Raw genomic sequence first — 22230 nt, forward strand, 5'->3', positions numbered from 1 at the left:
CATCTTTCTGGAAATAAGAATTTCTCACTTTGTGCCTGATGCTGGGGGTTTTGTTCCCAGATAAAACCAGGCATAGGTGGGGTGCATGGCTTACTTAAGCAAACATTGGTTAAAACCAGTATTATCGGGTCCCTTAAGACCTCTCCACCATGTTCATCCTCTGGATCGCATCCTCACTTGTGCCCTTTACTTTGGGCACTAGTTTGCATCAGTTGAGGTTTGGGATAAAGCTGTTGTTCCAAGTTTGTGGTATTCAGTGATCATTCTGCAGTTATTTATAACTGTGGCCCCTTGGCTGGCTCCAGGATCGGGATTGAAGCATGTGTGGTGCCGGCAGCCCGGCCTCTGGTACTCCCCACTGTGAGCATCTGCACTCCCTGTGCTTTTGCAAGGCTGGATTTGGGATTGTGTTGCATTTAACATCCTGGGTTTTTTGCTTTAAAAGACAAGCATTTGGCATTTGCTGCTTTTAGAGCAGCTTCTGGCTTTTCAGGCTTCAAAGTTCCCAGATGATTTGGAATTTGCTGCTCTAATACCTTGTAGAAGGAGCGTTATTTGGGAGCAGACAGGCAGCTGTCATTCCTAGAGGTGCTCCTGGTGCCTGTGTGAAACAGTCCCAGTTGGGTGCAGGGGCAGCAGCGTTACTGGTGTCTTGTTCCACCACCTCTTGGGATCAAACCCTGCACTTTGGGAGGGTTGATGAGATCTCACCTGGTTGAACACTCAGAGTGTGACTGTGCAATCTCTGGGCCGAATTTGGGTAATACTTCTTTTATATTGACTGCCAGTGTCTGATTCTGTAATCTCTTTATTTAAATGGCATATGCATGGAGAAGATCTTGCTCAAGAAGGGCATGGAAGGCACTGCTGTAGACCAGTCCCTGACCCAAATTCAAGGAGCCTTTTATAATAATACCAGTAGCAGTAGTAATAATAGATTTAAAAAAAATGGGGATTTTTCCTTTAGATTTGGATTATTTTTTTAAGTGACTCACACTGACCCTGAAACTTTGACAGCCCAAGCCCAGAGCACCCTGTCCTCGCAGGAGATCCAGTGCTTAACACCAAAAGAACACTGAAGTTGTCTATCAGGCAAGCAAGACTCAAGGCAGGAGGTTTTAGCCCTTGCCATGCTTTTTGTACCTGCTGCTTTGTAGCTGACCAGAAAGTGCTTTAGATGGAGCCTTCCCAGCACCTCCACAGTGGTGCTAAAGTGCTTTAAAGTTCCAGCAAGGGAAGCTGGCAGTAAGGCATTACTTACGTGTTTCTAGGTGAAGTTATTTATGTTTCTAGCTGAATGCTGTTTTTCATGCTATATATTTTACTGGGAAGATAAATAGAAGGAGCGTTTTTTGGGAGCAGACAGGCTGCTGTCATTCCTAGAGGTGCTCCTGGTGCCTATGTATCAGCTGGGCTGCAGGAGGTGAGGATATTGCTGGAGAATCCAGGTCAAACTGGTGGCAGACAGGGCAGGAACCTGGCTGCAGGCCAGTTGTAACGGGGTATAATTGTGCATGAAATCAGAGTCGTCCCCTTTGACTCAGCTTCAGGCTCAGTGCGATGTTTGGGCTATTGTCATTATGGGGTTTTAACTCTTTGTAAATGCTGCAGTGGACATGGAAAATGTGTGGCACAGTTTGTGGAAAACAGAGCTCCTGAAGTCTGGAAAGCTTCAAGCTGCTCCGCTGACAGCAGGACTCCTAACGTGGGCTCCAAAAGCTGCCTGCGAAGCCGGCGGCAGCACCGGGACGGAGCATGGAAAAATGGCACCAAGCCCAGTGATCATTTCCAGATAAACACCACGCCGCAGAAACCAATCCCTGTGTCCAGTGAAATCTTCCCCATCCACTGCTCCGGGCGGTCGCTGCTGCCACGAGCACGCAGCAACCCAGGTCCCTCTCGGGCCTTTACGTCTCTGCATGGAGGAGGCAGCAAGCATCTGTCCTGCTGAGTTGGGCAAAGTATTTCTAATGAGTAACTTGGCCAGATCTGTAGTGATCAAAAATACCTCCTGATGGAGCAAACTCTGCTCCTGAACAGCCCAGTGCTTCCTGTAAATACCTTCTAAATATAATGTCAGGAGTGATGTTGGCATATTTAGAAGGGCTCTGATTCACTTGGGATGAATTGCGTTGATTTTTGTTTTCCCTTCCCAACTGTATGTTGTTCCACGTGACACTTGCTGTCATAGCTGGCAGGGATCAGTGTTCCTTTGCCAGGACTTGGAGAGTTGTTCTCTGCTGGTTCCAGTTAAGCTTTACTTCTCTTTAGCCAAACCTGCTCATTGCTGTGCTGAAATCCCCCACCTCAAGTTGCTTTCCTCCTTGGATTTTGCACACGCAGCCTGTATTGGTGGCTGATCCATTGGCCACCTAAGGTGCAGTTGGAGGACAGTGGTTGAACACTGGTTTAAAACACAGTTGTGTGTTTTTTGCTGCGGTTTTTATCTCTTGGAATGTTTTTCTGGACACTTCAAATGCCTTCTTTTTGTTTTGGAGCAATGGCAGTTGACTCAAGGGGGTGAATATCCAGGCAGTTGTTTACAGCGAGCTGTAAATGTCAGGAATGCTGCATGAGTTCTGCAAAGGATGTTCCAGAAACCAGAGGTGACACAATTGCTTTTCTAAGGCAGTTCCCGGGTCCTTTTTCTTCCATGGAGCCTTTGGAATCAAAATCAGATGTTGGGATACTTTCTCCCATCTTTTCCCTCATTTGTCATCCTCCTCCAAAGCCATCTCCCTGCGTGCCTCATTAAGTTAAACTACTGCTTTGGCCGTGGTCCTCCCTTTAGAGCTGCCGGGGCTGTCGATGGCTGGGACCTAAGTTCTTCATTGCTCCAGCTGTTCCTGAAGATGGGACTTGGTGCTCCAAGCAGTTTCAGATGGGTTCTCCTTCAAAAACCCTTTTCCTTCAGCCTATCTGTTGAATAAGCCCTAAATGGAAAGCCAAAAGAGCTTGGAGAAGACCAAACAAAGCCATACCTGAGTTCTGACTGACTTTTGATCATAGAATCATAGAATGGTTTGGGTTGGAAGGGACCTTACCAATCATCTGGTTCTAGCTGGGTTTGGGGTTGGATGTGGCCTTCAGTTTCCTAATCTGAGCAGCAGGGTTTGTGCCTCTGCCTTTTCCAGAATTACTTTTTCCTGCTGTGGCAGTGTCCCAGAGGAGCTCCCTGATGCTTCAGTGCTCAGAAAGCCCTGGGGTGTTTTGCATTGATGGGGCAGAGCAGAGCTCCTGAGGCCAGACAAAGCTGATCTTGTAAGAGGGGTTAGAACTGGGCTGTCGAGTCCAGGACGTTGCCTTTGAGTGTCTCATCTGTCTTGCAGAGTTGTAGCATGGAGGCACTTCCCTACGCAGGATCTCACAGTCTACCTACATCCTGTCACCAAATCAGAGGCAGGAGAGGGTGTAACAGAGATCCTAAGTAGTTCTGTTGGATATTTTAGGATCTTGGCTCATACTTTGTTCAAAAGAAGTGGGAATAAATGTGTTAAATGCAGCTCAGCTTTGGGAGCTGTGTGGTGGTTGCAGCAGGGCTGGTATTGCAAAGCCTTTTGGTCATCACAGCATCAGTGCAGGGACTTCTCTGTGCTCAATAGTTTGGGGTTTGATGTGACACGTGCAGATACCTTCCACCTGCTTGATAGCCTTGGACCACAAATATCAAGAGCTGATGATGCTGTTGTTTGGCTGTGTTTAAATCCCTTCTTGGTTCTGCTTTCTTTGGGAAAAGGTATCTCTGCTGGAATTTAGAACAGAAAGAGAGGATGTGTCCTTTAGTCTGGTGTGCTGATGGTGGTGGAGCTGAGGAATAACAAGGGGGAAAATAAACTCAATGCATCCCATGTGTTCATAATGGCACAACACGTGGCAACTGTAAAAGAATGGGCCGTGGCTTGGGGTTGCAGCCCCGGGCTCCTCTGAGGCAGAGCCCAAGTGAAGTGATGCTTTTGTCTTTTGTAATTTCTGTCCAGAAAAATTCCATTTTCAGCTGCAAGTTTCTGCACAAAATGCACCTTTTGTAGCATTTCCCAGGCCTGTTCTGTGAAGGCCGTTACATTCAGAAAACCAGGAGCAGTGGTTGTGTTTGAGACTGGCTGCAGGCTGCCTGGAGCTCCCCTTTACCTGCAGGGTTAACTTCAGGTGCCTCTGGTGGCTTCCTTGGAGCTTCTTGGGTGGAAGGCAGGACACAGGCGAGGGGAACGGGGGGGCTTAGGTACAGCAAAGGGAAGTGGAGTTGTTTTGTTGTTTATAACATTGCCTTTGTTTCTGTCTTTTCCCAGAAGAGAAGCCAAAACCAGACCCAGTATTAAAACCTTCTTCTCCAGTCCTCAGACCAGAACCTGCTGGGGAGAAAAAAGATCAAGCTGGCCAGACGGCCGAGGCCACCTCAGTGGAAACCCCACCAGAACTTCCTCTTGCTCCATCGCCAACCCCGACCGCTCCCGTCGCAGTTGTTCCTGCTGCTCCAGCTGCTGCTGTTGTCACCGTTTCTAGTAAACCCCCATTCACAGCTGACTCAGAGGAGACATGTGAACTGGCTTCCCCAAAAGAGGAGGCAATGCCTATATCCAATGCCACACCGTGCACGGACACATCGGACCCTTCGCCAGCAGAAGAGGCTGATGCCGAGGTGTGCGAGGAGCCTAGTAGTGTAGCATCTAGTGATATTCCAGTGACTGCTAGTACTAATCTAATTAATGAGGTGAATGGAGTTAGTGAAAAGGTAACTGCTGCAGAGAGCGTAGTAGATGTAGCCCAGACGGAAGCTGCACCATTGACTGCTGAGTTGGAGACCCCCGAAGCACCTCCAGCAGAAGTGGAAAGCGTGCCATCTTCCAGTGCTCTTCACGCTGCTCCCTCTCCTCCTCCCACCCCACCTCCCACCCCTCCGCCACCATCTCCTCCCAGTTTGGTTGCTGCTGCTGCTGTTACCACTACAACTCCTTCTCCACCTCCTCTTCCGTCTCCTAGTGCCCTCCCTGTTGTCCAGGGAGATTTAGAAGGAGAGGAGAGCACAAGAACTACTCTTAGCGAAGAGGTAAAAGATACTGAAAAGAAGGAAGAGACAGAAGCAGATGGGCAACTGGAGGAGAGCACGGAGGCTCAGAGCTTAAACTCGAGCAAGAGTCCTGTCCCAGGTAAGTGTTGGCACCGTAGTTGCGTGCAGTGAACTGGAGGATGAAGGAAGGAGATCTGGGGTGGTTCCTCCATCAGGTGTTTCCGTTTCTATCCGCCAAAGCAAAGTCTGATCATGCTGCATGACTAAGACTTCACATTTCTGTGTCTGCCTTTGAGAATCCAGGCTGTTTCTCTGAGCCTCCTCACCTGCCTTTGGCTTCAGTGTCCTGTGTCATCGCTGGGTTAGCACTGAATGGATTCAGGTAGACCTCTGTCTTTTCATTGGTTGTAATTTCTTTTCTTTAGAAAACTGGATCTTTTTCAGGACTTCCTGCAAATGATACTGGAAACCAAGTTAAATCAATTGATTGATTGTATTTAGCTGCTGGGGCAAGTGTAACACTGGCTATTGTGCACATTTAGCAGTGTTAAAGCATTTAGATGTGTCTCATCTTTCCCCCCTGTTTTGGAGTCCTTTTGGAGCTGGGAAAATGAGGTGTTTTATTGAAATATATCCTTGGAATTTGATGAAGTTTGGTCAAGAAGCAAAGCAGAAAAAGTAGGTTGGGATTTGGGGGGGGTTGTTGGGGTTTTTTAAGTAACATTTAAAATAGGATTTGGGGTTTTTCCAGTTTATTCTTTCATAAGCCAGCCCTGGATGTGCACTGGCATCAGGAGCATCTCGAGCTGCTCTCTGCTGTGGATTAAACTAAATGAAAAGCTGAGCTTGGCCCTGTTCCATATTTGTGTGTTGCTGCACTAGGTCAGTATGCTGGACCTTAAATAAAACCCAGTATTTTGGGAAGATCAGACAGATCCCTGCTCTAGCAGCCATGGGGGGGGGGTCTGTTAATCTTCTGTTTTTATTCTGCTCGGGTCATTTCACTGCTCTGGCTCTTGCTGTTCCTTCAGGCTGAGCCACTTCATAACACAAATTAATTTCCTTACAAAGCAGGGAAGTGGGGCTCTCTGTAAATCAGGTTTTGCCCAGGCAGGCTCCAGCTTGTGCTATTAGTGCTTGTTCTGTGAAGGCCTGTAGTGTAGATGAAAAAAAATAAAGCATTTTTGGCTTTTAATTATGCAGCAGATGAATTTTAATGCTCTAATGTCATTAGGCTGGACAGCCCACATTAGCCAATGCATTGGCTTTGGCAACAGAGAAACAAAGATGTCTCAAGTCGTGTACAAGATCACTCGAAACTGTAATTCCTATTAAAAGCTCAGTGCTTCAAGGGAAGCAAAATACCCTCCCAAGTCATTGCTGGGTGCTTTACCCCTTCTTTAATGACCTGTAACTGTATTGCATTGCTCTGCTAAGCATTTTTTGAGCCATACTTTCCCAATTCTTCCTTGGAGAGTGGAAGAGAGGTTTAAGTAACGTCATCTGAAGGTGACTGCTCACTCAGGCATCCGTCTGGGCTGAAGGAGGAATTGCAGGTCTCTGCCATGTGCTGGAAAATACAGATGCTGAGCTTCAGGAGCAAGGAGGAAGGGCTATTGCTGTTATTGTTTTTCCCTTGGACTAAAGGCCAAGAGTCTTTTCTGTGATCTCTGGAGGTACAATAGACATTGGGATAAAGGAAAGCTCTCAAACACGTGCCGGTAAGCGTGAACTCTGTGACTGTTAACACTGTTTTGTTGGGAGTTCCAGCAGGAGTGTGTGCCTACTGCAGAGCAGCTTGGCCACAAATACAGACTGGTTTGGGTTGGAGGGGACCTTAAAGCTCATGCAGTCCCAACCACTGCCACGGGCAGGGACACAGCCTTGTTGAGACTTGCAGGGTTCCCTATTTTGTGATGGTGGTGACAGCTTTTCAGGGATGAATGAAGTTATTTGCTTGTTTCTCAAGCACTGAACAGAATGCACTTTGTGTCTCACAGTCAGAGAAATGACTTTCATGTTTTCCTTCATCAAGCTGTAGAGAGGGAGAAGGACCACAGAGGTTTAACATCCTTAAACATCTTCATTCTCCAGCAGTTCTGTTTTACAGCTCCAGAAAAGGAGTTTGTCAGTGTTTGCAGGAGGAGCTGGGCACTGAGCAGAGCTGATCCAGTTGGGATCCAGGGGAACTTCTGCTCTGTCTTTTCCACTGGCATTACGACTCCACCAGATTTCCAAGGTTGGAGAATCTCTGCCCAAGCCCCCCTGTTGTATTCTTCTTATTTTGCAGAAATTGGAGTGTGCTTGGTTTTCCTTTTTATTTTACACTATATTCTGTCTACTCTTACTTTTAAGTCCTATGTTGCGTTAGCCTGCATGAAGATAGCAACTTCATTGGCTTAGTCTCAGTATCTGATAGCAGTTCATCTGCAGCCTGCTCGTCAGTGCTCTTGCTTCTAATCCCCTGCAAAATGGGGAAGATTTGGTGGGGTTTTGGAGCATTAAACCCCTGAGAACTGCAGTTTTTCACCCTGCAGGCAGGATCTTGTACCCGAGTGTCCGGTTTCCTGCCACTGAGGGTGTTTCTGTTCCAAGTATTTGCCAAAATGGGGGATATGGGGAGGCATATTCCCACTGTTGCAGTTGTGGAGGCTGCAGGTCTTGTTCCTACCCCAGTCTTGGGGTTTTCAGGATGGGCAGAGCTCTTGTATCTGCAAAGGGCAAGAGCACACAGCTGTTAATTAATTGCTACTCATCTTCATTACAAGGAAAGAAAATACAGATATTATCAAGAAGGGAACCATCATCCTTAATGAAATGTTGCTCCAGCTGAAGCCATCAATGGCAGGCAGCCTCTTTTGTCAGTAGATTCTGGTTTATCTATAGTAGCATTGGTGGCTGCAGTGAGCGACCAGCATCATCAGGGAACAAAACTGGAGAGATTCTGTTGGAGGAGGGGGCATTTCTAAAGGAGGTGTCACTCCCAGCCTCGAAGCCTTGAGGACATGCTCTGAATGCATCTTTTGATACCACCTTTCTGTTGTGGCTATTACAAGGAGCAAAGAGGAAAACAGGAGCCTGATGGCTGTCCCAGGCAGAACTCCGAGGAACGTAGGAAGCCAAAAAAGCTTCATACGTGTTGAATTCCAAGGGCTGTTTCTTGCAGAGCTCATTTGTAAGATGTATTTCAATATAAAGTAGCTCAACCAGCTGCAAGTCCCTGGGTTTCTTTGCTGTGGAGGCCATAAATGAGCAACTTGGGGCAGTAATTGGAAATATCCCCAGCACCCAGAGCCAGAGACATAAATCAGGTATCGCCTGGTCCTTGATTTGCTGCCACAGCCCACTGGAATATATGTTCTTTCCCATGAGCTGTAAGGGGATGGCAAGTCTTTGCTTTGGTTTATAATGGCACATGGGCTAAGAAAGAGAAATGTAAGAGCTGGTATTAATTTATGCTTAGCAGTTGGCACCCACATCAGAGAGGAGACTGTCTGCTCTGCCTCGCCTGATGGGTTGTCAGCTTGTGGGGGGGATCTCCTGCAGAAAGATGTTCTGCTGAAGAACACGATGTGGCTGCAGAAATGGGTTGAGGTAGCGCAGATCAGAGGTCTCATGAGACCCCCCTGCAGCCCTGATCCAGCTCTGGGGCAGCAGCAGAACCGGGGACATGGAGCTGCTGGAGCGAGGCCAGAGGAGGCCATGGAGATGCTGCGAGGGCTGGAGCAGCTCTGCTCTGGAGCCAGGCTGAGAGAGCTGGGCTGGGGCAGCCTGGAGAAGAGAAGGCTCCTGAAGGGGAGACCTGAGAGCAGCTCCAGTGCCTGAAGGGGCTGCAGGACCCTTGCCTAGAGCCAAGGTGGACACGTTGCATTTTTGTTGCTCTGCAGCTTGTGGAGACCCTCGCAGCTGAAACACCGTTGTCCTGGTGAGGTTTTGGCTGTGGGAGGGTTGGCACCTAAACTCACATTAATCTTCTAAGCTTACAGTAGTGTGAATGCTCCTGTTGAGTCAGTTCCTGTAGCAGAAATGAAACCAAATCTGATGTCTGCTCTTTTAAGAGGGGAGAAGTTGCACAACGTCTCAGGGGTCTCGCTGGTGTACCCCAGTCAGCTCTGAAACACAGCCGGGTCTTGGTACTGGGGTACAGGCTGCACAACCAGAGGTGTCTCGGGGTTCAAGGCAAGTGTCTGGCCAAGCATCCTCGTGCAGGGAATCCCCAAAGCAGGAAAAGGATCTACACAAGTAAAGGCAAAAGCCGCAAGGCTCATTCAGGAGGCTCGGCAGGATCACAGCTTTATGTAGCTTTCTGCTGCCAAAAAAAAGGTGGAAAAAATTTATTATTGAGGAGCAATAGCGTTAACATCCTGAGAGTTGAGGAAGTCACACCCTAAACCTTTGCCAGCCCCAAATCCGTGACCTCAAGTTTATTTCTGTGTCTTTAAAAACGAAACGTTATTTTACACTGTGGATGTTTTTTCCATACTTTAATTTTGTCAAATTAAAAACTTCGGGGTTAAAAACCATCTCCTTTGTGGTGAAATTACTTGGCTATGGCAGTGTTTGGGTCATTGCTGTGCAAATGTGACCTCCTCCTTAACAAAATCCTCCAGAAGTGTGGAGGTGGCACCAGCAAACAAGGAGGCATCTCCCCATGGGCTCCATGCAGCAGGTTGACCTTTGAAAAACACTAGATTTTCACTAAATGGTGGCAGATTTGGTGGTGGAGGGAGCTGTGGAGTCTCACTTAGGTCCTCACTTTGCTCAGTCACAGAAATCACTGCATGGACCTTACTCAACCCCAGTTTCACCCTATGGTGATGTTAAGAGCTTGGCTCTTCCTGCCGCCGGCTGCCAGAGCCATAGGAAAAGCTGATCCCTGGTTGTGCAAGGTGAAGCTGGTTTGCAGCCTGTGCCCACTGGCTGTTTCTCTGCTCCTTTGAGCCCTGGGAAGTTCAAGGTTCAAGCTGGGGCTCTCTTCTGCTCTTCAAGCTTCACGTTGCTCCATAGGGTGCTGCGATGGATGGGGATGCAGGACGAGGAGACTGGGAGACCTGGATGGTTTCTCCAGCTCCTCCGTGAACCGTCAGTTCTTGGAACGACCTGGTGATGAATACTGAGTATTTGAATTAGACTTGGGCATTTTTAATCAACCTTTGCTTTTGTGGTGTTCAGCATGAAGGTGACGATCTCTTATCAGTCATGGTAGCTCCCATTGCACCTTGGGCTGGTGTTGGTGTGCTGATGGTCCTGATTTCCACATCCAGCAAGTCCACAGTCACCCTCCAGACAGGAAAACGCTGCTAAGAAACTGCTGAGGCTCCTACGTGTCCTTTGGGACAGTGGGAATGTCGCAGATCCTGTTTCCTCTGTGCCCATAGGAACAAAGCAGGCTGTCATAACACCCTTTTCATTTCTCCATAGTTGAAGGGCCTTTCAGAGTGGTGTTTTATTGTGATAGAAGAAGGGCACACTGTGGTTTGCCACAAGATCTGCTGGAAACCAAAGGCTCGAGCTGGAAATCTGTTTGCAGTAAACTTCAGTCACGACATCAGTTCTCTTTGTGCCCTGTGTTACATCTGCATCTGGGCCTCGTACCAGACGTTAAGCTGGTGGCACTTGCAACTAATTACAAGCATGTTGGATTAATGCTTTGTCTCCTCTCCTAATATATGGTGCGGTTTCTTTTACCCTTTGGGGGGGGCAGAAAAGTGATTAGAGTAAATCACTGCTGATGTTAGGAATATTACCTGGTGTTTTCTTCAAATCCAGGGAAATAAGTGCATGGTGGAGTTGTTAACCTGGTTTCAAAGTGAAACCTAAATCCAGCTCAGGAGAGCCAGTAGTGCTGCAAGATTGAAGGAGTTGTCCTTTCAGATGAGCTTGGAAATCTGGGGCTGTCCACGGTTGTGGTTTATGGTTAATATAATAACTCTCATAATATTCCTGTGGTATACATTGAGAGCAGCCAGCACTCTCAGCTCTTTCAAAGCTCAGTTCCTGCAGGATGTCTTTTGCCCTGTGTGATCCTTACGCTGTTGGTAACAAACTCTGTGTGTCACAGGTAGCATTTTGAGCTTGAATGAGCAGCTTGTAAAACAATTACCCTGTTTTAATGTCCTTCTAATGATGGTGTCATTGCTGCTTTGAAACAAAACTGGTTCAGTCTGAACCCTTGCAAGGCCGTGACCGCTTCCTTTGCCTCTATGGAAAACTAGTGTGTGAGAGGGCAGAGCATCACCCCCGGCCAGATTTGCTCCATAGCAGTGAGTGTTGTAATGGATGTGCATTTACATTGCAGCCCAAACTGCTCTAACTGCACCAAAGACGTGGAAGAAACCAAAAGACCGGACCCAAGCCACTGAGGAGGCGATAGAGGCAGAAGCAGAGGTAAGAGGGAACCACAGTGCTGCTTTGCCCAAGTTTAATGAGGAATTTTTCTCTCTTGAAGCTGTGTTTTAGAGGCGTTGCTTCCTAGTTGTCCTGCAAGGATGCAGGGCAGACTTATATGGGGGAACAACAGTGATAATTCCTCAGCACCCTTTAGATAATGGGGTTTAGTCCATTTCTTGTTACAGCTCTTAAGTTTTCTTTGCTCTTGACTGATTTAGTAACTACCAGCAGTCAGGAACATCCAACTGCTGTCCTTCCAGAGAAGAAGGATGTCCAGAGGAGGGCCACAAGGATGGTCAGGGCTCTGGAGCATCTCTCTTATGAGGAGAGATTGCAGGAGCTGGGCCTGTGTAGTCTAGAGAAGTGCAGACTGAGGGGATCTCATCAGTGCAGATCAGTGTCTCAAAGGCAGGTGCCAGGAGGATGGTGCCAGACTCTCTTCAGTGATGCCCAGCAACAGAACAAGGAGTAATGGCCATAAACTAAACCACAAGTTTCACCTCAATATGAGAAAGAACTTTCTGGTGAGGATGGCAGAGCCCTGGCACAGGCTGCCCAGGGCAGGTGTGGAATCCCTCTCTCTGGAGACATCCCAAACCTGCCTGGACAAGTGCCTGTGTGACCTGGTCTGGGTGGCCCTGCATGAGGTCCCTCCCAGCACTAATGATTCTGGGATCCTGGGATTAAGGATGAGAACCAAAGTGGGGTTGAACCCCTTACACTGCCCTGTTTGGGTGCCACCACCATGACATAGGGCAGGTTCTGTGGACAGTGATGCCACAGTGATGTCACAGCCAGGTTAGTTTTCCTGACGACCACCTGATGGAGAAGCTGAGAAAGGAAAAGCCTGGAGTCTGCAGGCAAAACCACCTTGACAGCAATTAGATGAGTAATGAAAATCTCCATTGCTGCTGCTCCGGTTGGGATATTGCAGGAGGGACCTCTTGGTTTAATATCCTGGGTGAAATTGGGGTTGGAATAGATCACAGAAGGGAATAAGAGGGTAAAAGTGTTCATGCTCAGCCTGTCTCTGCACTGATAACAACTGGTGGTGTTATTCAGTTTTTCTTAGTTTTTTATTAGTTTCTTATCTGCTGTTTCCTCCACACCTTGCCCTTAGTGCAGACGTCACTGAACCATTCTGGTATAAAGCCTGTTGTCACCGAGTAAACCTTGACTCTTGTGGATGGTGCCTCATCCTTTGTGTAAGCGAGTGCTTGTGTTTCCCCCTGAAGTAGCAGATTTATATTACCAGTGGCATAGAAGTGTCTTCCCCTCTTTTTGGGTGGGAATAGACACTTAACAATGCTCACGTGCAGGGTATCCTGCAGTGACACTGGTCTGTGTGCAATGGAAGAACTGATGGTTGGGTCATCCAGAGAACTTAAGAGCATCACTGTGCTTGTTTTCAAGCCAGAGAGTGGACGATGTTGCTGGAGCTGCACCCAGTTCATACTCTCTGTGTATCACAGAATCCCAGCCTGGTTTGGGTTGGAAGGGACCTTAAAGCTCATCCATTTCCAACCCCTGCCACGGACAGGGACCCCTTCCACGAGAGCAGCTTGCTCCAAGCCCCTGTGTCCAACCTGGCCTTGAACACTGCCAGGGATGGGGCAGCCACTGTTGGACTGGATGACCTTAAAGGTCTTCTCCAACCTCGTGATTCTACGATTCTGTGATCTTCTACCACACACTGATGGGATGTGGATGTGCTGCAATGCTGCCCTTTCACAGACTGCTAAAAAGGGATGCAAGAGGAGCGTTAGTTCTGCAGCACTGATCTTGGGCTGTTGTCATGATACCAGCACTGCAAAGGGGGAAACAAATCCAACAGAGGTGTTCAGCAGAAGCTGTGACCACTTTGTATCTGTGCTCCTCGTTGCCAGGTTGGACACAGGTGCTTGGAGCAAGCTGCTCTAGTGGAAGGTGTCCCTGCCCGTGGCAGGGGTTGGAACTGAATTGAGCTTTAAGGTCCCTTCCAACCCAAACCAGGCTGGGATTTTCTGAAGCCAACCACAATGTGCCCTATAAGAGGGGTGCTGAGCTGCAGGAGGGGAGAAAAGTGAGGTTGGCTTTTCAGGCTGGCATTGCTCATGCATTAACAGCTCCTTCCATCCTGTCCCAGTAGCTCCTGGGGGTTCCATGGGCAGCACTAAGTGTCTCCAGTTGCAGTGTTCATTACCGGTGGGTTCTCTCCAGGCATGAACCAATAAATCACATGGGGGCTCTGTGTGTTGTTCCATGTCACTGTTCCAGATGTGTGTGTGTATCCTGTGGCACACAGAAACGCTGTGTGAATAAATAAGAGCAGTTTCCCGTGCTTTGAATCCTGACAGCGTGGTTTTACCGTAACCTCTTGTGTTTCCATCTTGTGCCTCAGCCTAAAGTAGAAGAGGAGCTTTCAGGTGACAAAGTACTTGAATCCGACCCGGAGAAAATGAGCCATGGGTTTCAGCTGGAGAGGGAGCCCTGTGAGCTCCAGAAAGGGAAACCCGTGGAGGAAAACGGAGAGCAGGAAGCGGAGCCTGTGAGGAACGGTGCCGAGAGCGTTTCCGAGGGAGAAGGAACTGAAGCAAACTCAGGCTTCACCGAGAGCTCCGGCGAAGGGCCAGTGTACCAGTACAAACCAGGTAAATCCTGCCTCGGACTCCTGCGAGCTTGCTTGGGTTTGTGCCTCCCATAGGGAAGGGCCATGTGTCCTCCCCATGCAATAAAGTGGGACTAGAAAGGTACTCAGTGTTTCACTGGGATCCACCACCCAACGGGCCCAGGGACCCCTTTGGGGGAGCACAAGGGGAAGGTTGTTTTCCTCTTGCTGGTGGTAATAAGAAGAGAAAATCCCCAGTCCCTTGAATTTGTTGCATTTGAGGACATTGGCTGCAGCACAGTGGAAATGGTGGTGAATTGGTTCCCATGTGATTGACAGCTGAGAACGATCCAAGAAATTCCATATAAGTTGATGTACTCCTTCAATAACATTTGTAAGTTCTGATTGAGTCCTAAATACAAGTATGTGTGTTATAGAGATTTAATTTCCTGCATAAACCATTGCTTAGCTCTTCAGGTGTCTAGAAGAGGAAGGAAAGGGAAGAGTTTGTGGTTTCATCCAGGCTCTGCTATTGAGCTGTGAGAGTGCAGTTCTTTTGATGAAATAATTCAAGTGTGGGCTCGCAAGATAAGGTCCTTTCCTTGCTGGGTGGCACTGGATGTGGAATACCCGAGGGGTGGTTTTGTTATTTATTAAATAGTTAATTTGTAGACCTGAATCTCTATTAATTCACCTCATTGAAAGAGACCTTGAGACCAACTTCTCAGTTGCTACCAACTTTTAAGCCATTTCTTATTCAGGTGAAGCTCCCTCCAAATAAATTACTCATTTTCTTGGGAGCCCAGAAATGGAAGAGTATAAAACAGAATAGGGAAGAGCCTGTGGAGCCTGGTGGATGAGGTATTGGACAAGGAGCAGCACTGTTAGGTAATCACACTGTGGTTGCAGAGCAGCCCTGGCCACTTGGTGCAGTGACCCTCGATTTCAGCTCTGCTTTCTAAAAAGGAGGAGTTTTGCCTTTTGATCAAGCAACCATAGGAGGAATTGTGTGTTTGATCCCGGTTTGTGCCCTTCTTGGGGAGCCAGGGCTGCCTGTGACACTGCCCAGCTGCTTTTCACATTAAAACAGCTTCTTGAGAACCTTCCAGCAGAAGGGAACCGTACACACAGACTGTATCTCGGTGCTGTCAGGGCTTTTCCATGGTAAATGAAGGGTGTTGTGGCACAGGGGATAGGCAGCTGGCTGGGAATGCTGGCTGGGACACCAGACTATTTTCTGCACCTCTTTATCCTGAAGCTCTGCAGAAACAAAACTGCACAGAGAGCTTAAGTTTGTAGTTCCCTTTGTGTATGTTCATTCCCAGTTACTAAATCCCATCGCTGAAGTAAGTTCCAGTTTGTGGCCTCTGCAGAGCTGAGGATGGTGAGAACCCAGAGACCTAAAGCTGGTGATCAGGAGCTGAAATAAAGGAGTAATAGAATCCTTTAACTGCAAACCTGAACTGGGTTAATAGGAAGTGATGCCGTTGGGCACCAGTGCAGTACAAAGGCAGTGTCTTGTGCAGATGTTTTCCTTCAGAAGGAAAGGGGCCCCAGCACAGGGGCCTGATGAAGACAACCTGGCTGCTGAGCAAATCCAGGTTTGCTTTCCTAACTCCAAACTGTGCAGCCAGGAAGGAAAATCCCATCTTTAGGCAACCAGATGCCCATTTTCCTTGTGCTGGAATGGCTGTAGGTTTACACTTTGATTTGCATCATGCAAGGTTCTCCACACCGTAGTTCTCCTGCCTGGAAAGGAGCAAAAAAAATGGGTGAAAAGTTGGGATTCTTAGAGCAGGGCCTGGGGGTGTGCATTTTCTTGTAGTTCCCACTGTTCTTTCCAGCTTGGGTTGTTAAAGGCTCCGTGTTCCCATGGTTTCAAAGGATGCTTGCACAAAACCCCTGCGTTAACTTTTGCATTTTCACCCGAAACCTGGGAATTGTCCCTGTTTCATCGTATCACACCAGAGTGGAATTCAGAGCCAAAACAAGGCGCCATAGGTTGGAACTGGAATTGGTGATCAGTTCCATGGGGGTTGCTGCTGGCGTTGGCTATATGCTCCCCAGTGGCTGTGTTCCTTCATTGCGATGTGTGTCCTCTCCTCACTGCCTTCAGTATGAAGGCAAAGCTGAATGAAAACTTCGCAGGCAGCTGTAGCAGCCTCTTCCCTTCGGATTTAATGGAAACACGTCGGAGGGTTTGGTTCCCTATGAATCTCAGGCATCTTCTCTCCTTATAGAGCAGTGGAAGCCCCTGGACCCGGAGGGGAAGAAGCAGTATGACAGGGAGTTCCTGCTGGATTTCCAGTTCATGCCTGCCTGTATCCAAAAGCCGGAGGGGCTGCCTCCCATAAGTGACGTGGTTCTGGACAAGGTGAGAGGAGAGCCCATCAAACAGGTACGTGCAGTGTGTTTAATCCTTAGCTAAAGATCCAAGTGCCTGCTTTATTCCTGGGCTGTTGTGATGCAAGCTTCTGTTGGGAAGGGGAAATACTTGGCTGATGTCACATCACAGAATTCTTCCAGTAGAGGCATTGGTGCCTAATGAATGTGCACAGATGATTTAAGGACTGAAGAGTTTTTGGTGGTCTCTATCTGGATTCAGTTGTGCTGGGTCATTATCATTTGAAGTGATACAGCCCTAAAGACCTATGGAGCAAAGCGAGACTGAACAGAGAGGTGGTGTCTTTAATCACATCAGTTCTAAGGTTAGAAAGCACAGGCAAGCTTTTGGGAAAACTGTTTGGTCTGAAACAATTACGTTTGTGAGCTGATCTGATAAAACCCCGGCTCACAAGCGCTTGTGTGATTTCTCTCCAGCCTTATTACAGATGTGATTTTCTCTGCTGTACGTCTGTGCTTACTGAAACACTTGTTATTTCTGAAGTGCTGACACCAAGCCTTTATTCTCCTCTCAGTGAGGCCTATGGAGTTCATTGATTTTGATGTAATCACTACAGACTCGCTCTTAAGACTGAAGCACAGAGGAGGACGTAGGTGATCCTCGTGTGCAGAAACGTTTCCACTCTGAATTTCATACCCAGACAAATTGTTCCCCAAGTGATTTCATCCACCTACTAGTTCTCCGTGATGGCTTCTCGCTGCTCTGTCTGCATCTGAGCTTCCTTTGCTCGCTTGGCCATCTGTCTTGTTAACACAAAAGACATTTGTTTGAGGGAAGGTGGCAGTTTTGTGATCCTGAACCAAGGCAGGCCCATGTCAGCATTAGTTTTATCCTCCAGAGTCATGCTCAGCCTTGAGGTGTCACTGAGCTGCTCTGGAGCCACCTGCAGAAGATTAAATGCTTATGTGTAGTGTAAGTGTGGATGCATAAGACCCGCACAGTTTGTTAAAAGCATTCATTTGGATAGTGAATGTGACTGGTACGGGTTAGCAGAGGTTGTCTGTAGACTTGGATGAGCTCTGTGCTGCAGCACCCGCTGAACAGGTCCTGTTTGTGTCTCTTCTGCACCACGATGCAGGTCAATCAGCCAAAACTGCCACTGAGAACTCTGGACCCCCGGATACTGCCTCGAGGACCAGACTTCACGCCAGCCTTTGCTGATTTTGGGAGGCAAAGCCCCGGGGGAAGAAACGTATCTGGAAGTGTGAGTTTACCCCAACTTGCTGATCTAAAAACTGGCCTTAATGCTGATGAAGTCCATCCTCAGGCTTTTGGGCCTCTGCCGATGCTCCGGTGGTTCTGGTTGTGTCAGGATGAATGCCAGGGTGGTGGTGTCTTGGCTGTTGTAGGCAAATTAGGAGAGCGTGGTGGATGGTTTGAACTGGTACGTATTGGTCTTCAATGGATCTGATCTCCTTCGCCTTTTCCCTGCGCCAGAGGCGTGGAAACTCGTTTCCACGCTGAGGACCCGGCCTTGGCACGTGTGTGAGCACACGTTTCTCATACAACAACCCGGCGTCAGTGTGTACCATCACAGGAGTCTGTTTATGAAACATACTGCTAGAGCAAAGAGCTTTTACTAACCAGAAAGAAAAAACAAGGATACACAATATACGCAGAGCCTGTGTTCCTGCTTGCTCTGTGCTTCCACGTGGTGTTTTGCTTTGGTTACTTCATTCCTTGTTTTCCTGCCTTTTCCTCTGCTTTTCTTTCCCTTTCTCATCTTTCCCCTGTGTCTGGCTTTGCCCATGCTCTGAAATCCCTCTCTGAATTCTTCCTTCTTGCCTTTGCCATCTCTTCCTTGGGGGGCAGGTGCCCCCCCCCCAGCATGGTCCTGCCCAGTCAGCGCAGCTGAGGATGGAGGCTGCTCCATTAGGAGCAATCATGGATTTTCAGCTCCCTATTAAGATACATCCAGTGTCTCCATCTGGATGTATCTACTGACGTAGCCATCATTTATCTTTCAAAACTGCTGGTTTTGGAAGCATTCACTGAATGACCTCGGCTTCAAGCTGCACATTTCCTGAGGCTCAGAGGCAAACCTGGTGATTTTGAGCTGATGTTGCATTTCTGCTTTGAGAGTGGTCCTGTGGCCTGTGCCGTGGGGTCTGTGCCCATGTCCTGGAGTAGCTTTGGTGCCCTGGTTCCTCTCAGAGCACCACTGGGTCCCAAAACCTCGATGCTGTTGGAGGTCGACTTCGCTCCCTGTGTTTAGGACTTGGAGGTGGCACTGTGGCACCTTCTCTCCTTTCATGCACTGGATGTCCTGAGCCTCCCGGCATCTCGGTAACGTCCCTGTCACTCTTTCTCTTTCCACAGGCCTGCAAAGTGCAGAGCAACCCTGGATTGCCTTCCCTGGCTCGGTGCGGGTCCCCAGCATGCCCTCTCTTGGTCTCGCCTCACCCACCATTGAGGAACCTGCCGCTAGGGGTAAGCCAAATCCCCCCCTCTCCCCCCACATCTTTGCACCTTTTTGTAGAGTTGTCTTTCTCCCTAATGCCCGCTGTTGATAAAGAACCACTGGCAGAAAACTTTACAAAAAGGTGCAACCTTGTTTAAAAGCAAACCGAAACCAGACTTGCATTGTACCCCTCTAGGCAGTCTTCAGTGGTGGGTGGGACATCACCAGCTGAGGGCATGCTGGGACGTTGGCCTGAGCGGGATCCGCGAGGGGTCTGCACTTTGCAGACCTGTGGAAAGGGGGAGACAAGGTAAGTCCCGCTTACCCCGTTCATTTGGAGCATTCAGCACATAACATACATCCTACATCTGCGCCTTCCCGGAGTTGAGCCTTCCTTTGCGTTTCTGTCGTGGAGGGTGCGAAGGTGATGTCATTCCACCAGCCCTGTGGCGGTGGTTGGTAGGGGACGAGAGGGGTTTCAGCCCTGAGCAAAACCAGACCTTGCCTTCTCGTGAAGCATGGCAAACCCCTGCGTGTACGCTGCCTGTCCACTCGGTCATCCCACCTCTGCACAGGCCATGCCCATGAACCATTAAACCCACTGCCTATCGCTCGCCCTCGAGGTGATGTCAAGCAGCTCAGCGCTAACCAGCTTCTGGCACCTTGAGAATCTTTTGTTTTGCTTCCTTGGCTTTGTCTTCATTTCCTTCTTTTTCGCTTCAACGTGTTGTATGACTGTGTTGAGAACTAACAAATGCCGCGTCAAACGCAAGGGGTGGAACGACACAGCAACGAAGTGGAGTTCATAAACGCTTCTTGGTGTGGACAAGGAGTTAGAGGAGTGCAGTGGGTAGTGAGTACAGACACAGAGGAGTAGGGTTGGAGAGGACCCGTCGGCCCCACACTCCGAGGCAGGATGGGGTGATGGGATCTCGAGTCACCTCAATGCTTGTGCTTCCCTGGGAGGCAGAGTCACCCCTGGCATCCAAGCTCAATTTCCCCTTCTGCATTTGAAGCCTGTTGCAGAGGGAGAAGCAGTTCTTTCACTTCTTGGATGGTTTTCAAAGTGTTACCATGACTCGTGGCCTGAGAGTGGAAGTGGACCTTGAGCAATGGGCTGTGCTGTGTTGCTGTGAGTTTTGGGCTCCTCTGCAGGAGGCTTGTCCCTCTTTCTTCCTGCTTTCCTTTTTTCCTCCCTCCTCATCCAGAAGACAGGTAATCCAGATGGCTGCAGGAACATCTGGTGATTGTTTCTCTGTGCCTTTGGTGGAAAACACTATTTCAGTGCAAGCTGTAGCCCTGTAAGCGCAGGTGGTGCTGGGTTACAAAAGGGAAGCACCCCTTTAACTTGCTGCCTTGTAAATCTGGAACCAGAAAACCCCAGATTATAAGTTTGATCTGTGTATGATTTTATTACACGTTCAAAGGAGCCTCCTGTTCGCTGTTCTTAAAGCCTAGTCCAGCAGTCTGAACTGAGTTTATTCACAGATACTGAAAGAAGACAATCCTAAAGGAAGTCCTTGTTCTGGGCATGCAGTTGAAGGTCTGGTCTTGAAGGCAGCCAGGTTTGAGGAGGCTGTGACACGCAGTGTGCTGCATGAGGAGATGCACAAGCGCTCCTTGGAATACTCTGCTTTAGGAGCAGTAACCTCCCTCGGGAAGGCGTGGTTGCTCTGCAAGCCGAGGCTTTGGCTTTCCTGGACCCGTATCCCAGGGAGCTCCGTGGCCTTGCGGCTCTGTCCTCGCGTGCCGCAACCCGGCTGCGGTGCGAAGGTCCTGCAGAGCGGAGCTGCCTCTTGCAGGAAGGACGGGGCAGCCGCAGGTTCCCTCTCGTTGGCTTTGCCCGGGTTCCTGGGGGAAACGAGCCCAAACCCTTGGATTTCAGGGCCCGCTGCCAGCCTGGCTCTGGTTCCCCAGCTTCCCGTGGGCCAGGAGCTGTGTGGTGAGGTCTGACACGCGTGGCTGAAGCCAGCCGCTTTGCTGTTGCGTTAGTGTCTGGTTTTCCAGCTGGAGGGAAGTTTCTGCTTTCCCCAGCCCCACGTTTGTGGCGTGGTTGGAACTTGGGCAGCAGAACTGTGTGAAATGGCATAAAAGCAGAGGTGGGTGTCTCAGCATGCAAAGCGGGCTTCATTGCATCGTGCTGGTGTCGAGCAAGGGCTCTCAACACCAACTGGTGGGAGCAGAGAGATTTGGTACCTGATGCAGGAAGGTTCTAACACCCAAAAGCATCATGAAGACCCCCCCCCCCCCCATTCTTGCTGTCTTGTTCTGCTGTTGTTCTTCATGAGTGATGGACTCACACGGATGCATTACAGTTACAGCTTGCACCCAGGAGGGTTTGAAGGATGTGATGGGTTATTTCTGTGCATGCTGCTGGGATCTGGACTAAGATCTTGGTACGTGGTGGGGCAGCATGGTGACACACACCATGTCACCCTCTTCCATTGCATCATGCACAGCGTGAGCTGGTTGTCTTTTGACAACACCCTACTCTGTGGCTATGTTATCCCATAACGAAGCTCAAACAAGAGCTCCAGCAGTGGTGGTGATTGTGTTTGCGTTCACCCACAGCACACGTTGACATTGTCAAAGCCAAACAGTTCACATTGCAGATACAAGCTCCTGTCTTTAAGGAGGATTTTGGCTTTTAATAGTGCAAAACCAGGTTTGGGGCTCACATAAGAGGCACCAGCGAAGAGCAGTTTCCTTCTGTATGCAGTGAAGCTGAATAACTGAGCTGGTTTTGCCTCTCTGATGCTCATTGAATCTCTTTGTTGAACAAAGAAAGGTTTTTAATGGCTCATCTTTCATGTGGAGGTTGCCCACTGCCCTCTGAGGAGATGAAGGACTTGTGTGGAAAGTAACAGGGATTGATAATGGAGTTCTGTTGCTGCACTAATTTTACATTGAGGTTGGTCATTTCTAATGAATGATTTCAGGAATATGAAAGAGCAAGGGGGAGGAATAACCTGACAGCATTGGTGACCTTTCATCCTTAATCAGAAGCTCCCAGTGATGAAGAGGGAGTTCAGGGGTGTCTTGTGCCCTGTCACTTGTACAGCGGATGAAATACTCCCCAGTTTTGGCAGGTTTTGTACCTGATTTGATGGGAGGAGCGTCATGTTGTACAGGATTGTTGCAGAGGGGTGCTTGATGCTGTTTCAAAGTGCCGTGTGTCCCTTTTTTGTGTGAAACTACAACGGGTTTGACCCATCTCTGTTGGGATCCATGTTCCTTCAATGCAGGAGCCGCACTGATGCTCCGTTCAGTGCGGTTTGTGTCGTTCCCGTCCCAAAACGGCTTTGTTTGAGCAATCTCCAGTAAAACTTCCCGTTTTCAGCAGGGCTGCTGGTTGATCTTTATCTAATTGCTTGGGATGTTTGAAATACACCTGTAAGGACTTCCTAATCCTTAAATACACCTTTGCTGGGATGTCGCAGTTA

At 48.8% G+C, this 22230-nt stretch overlaps 1 protein-coding gene across 13 annotated transcripts in view; it reads left to right on the forward strand.

The window, feature by feature from the left end:
• Positions 1-22230, forward strand: part of EIF4G3 (eukaryotic translation initiation factor 4 gamma 3) — a 150500-nt gene that overhangs the window by 101196 nt on the left and 27074 nt on the right. For 11 of the 13 annotated variants that reach the window (XM_062630147.1, XM_062630148.1, XM_062630151.1 and 8 more), the window contains 6 exons: positions 4287-5144; positions 11304-11392; positions 13776-14025; positions 16223-16380; positions 17465-17590; positions 18706-18816. In XM_062630147.1, coding sequence (XP_062486131.1) covers positions 4287-5144; positions 11304-11392; positions 13776-14025; positions 16223-16380; positions 17465-17590; positions 18706-18816 — 1592 coding nt within the window. Of the gene's footprint in view, positions 1-4286; positions 5145-11303; positions 11393-13775; positions 14026-16222; positions 16381-17464; positions 17591-18705; positions 18817-18983; positions 19098-22230 lie in introns of all 13 variants that reach the window. The other 2 variants (XR_009966908.1, XM_062630156.1) reach the window with 2 other exon arrangements.

This window comes from Pezoporus occidentalis, unplaced genomic scaffold (assembly GCF_034315485.1).
Source record: "Pezoporus occidentalis ecotype Australia unplaced genomic scaffold, CSIRO_AGI_Poc_V1 ctg349, whole genome shotgun sequence".
Taxonomy (NCBI): domain Eukaryota; kingdom Metazoa; phylum Chordata; class Aves; order Psittaciformes; family Psittacidae; genus Pezoporus; species Pezoporus occidentalis.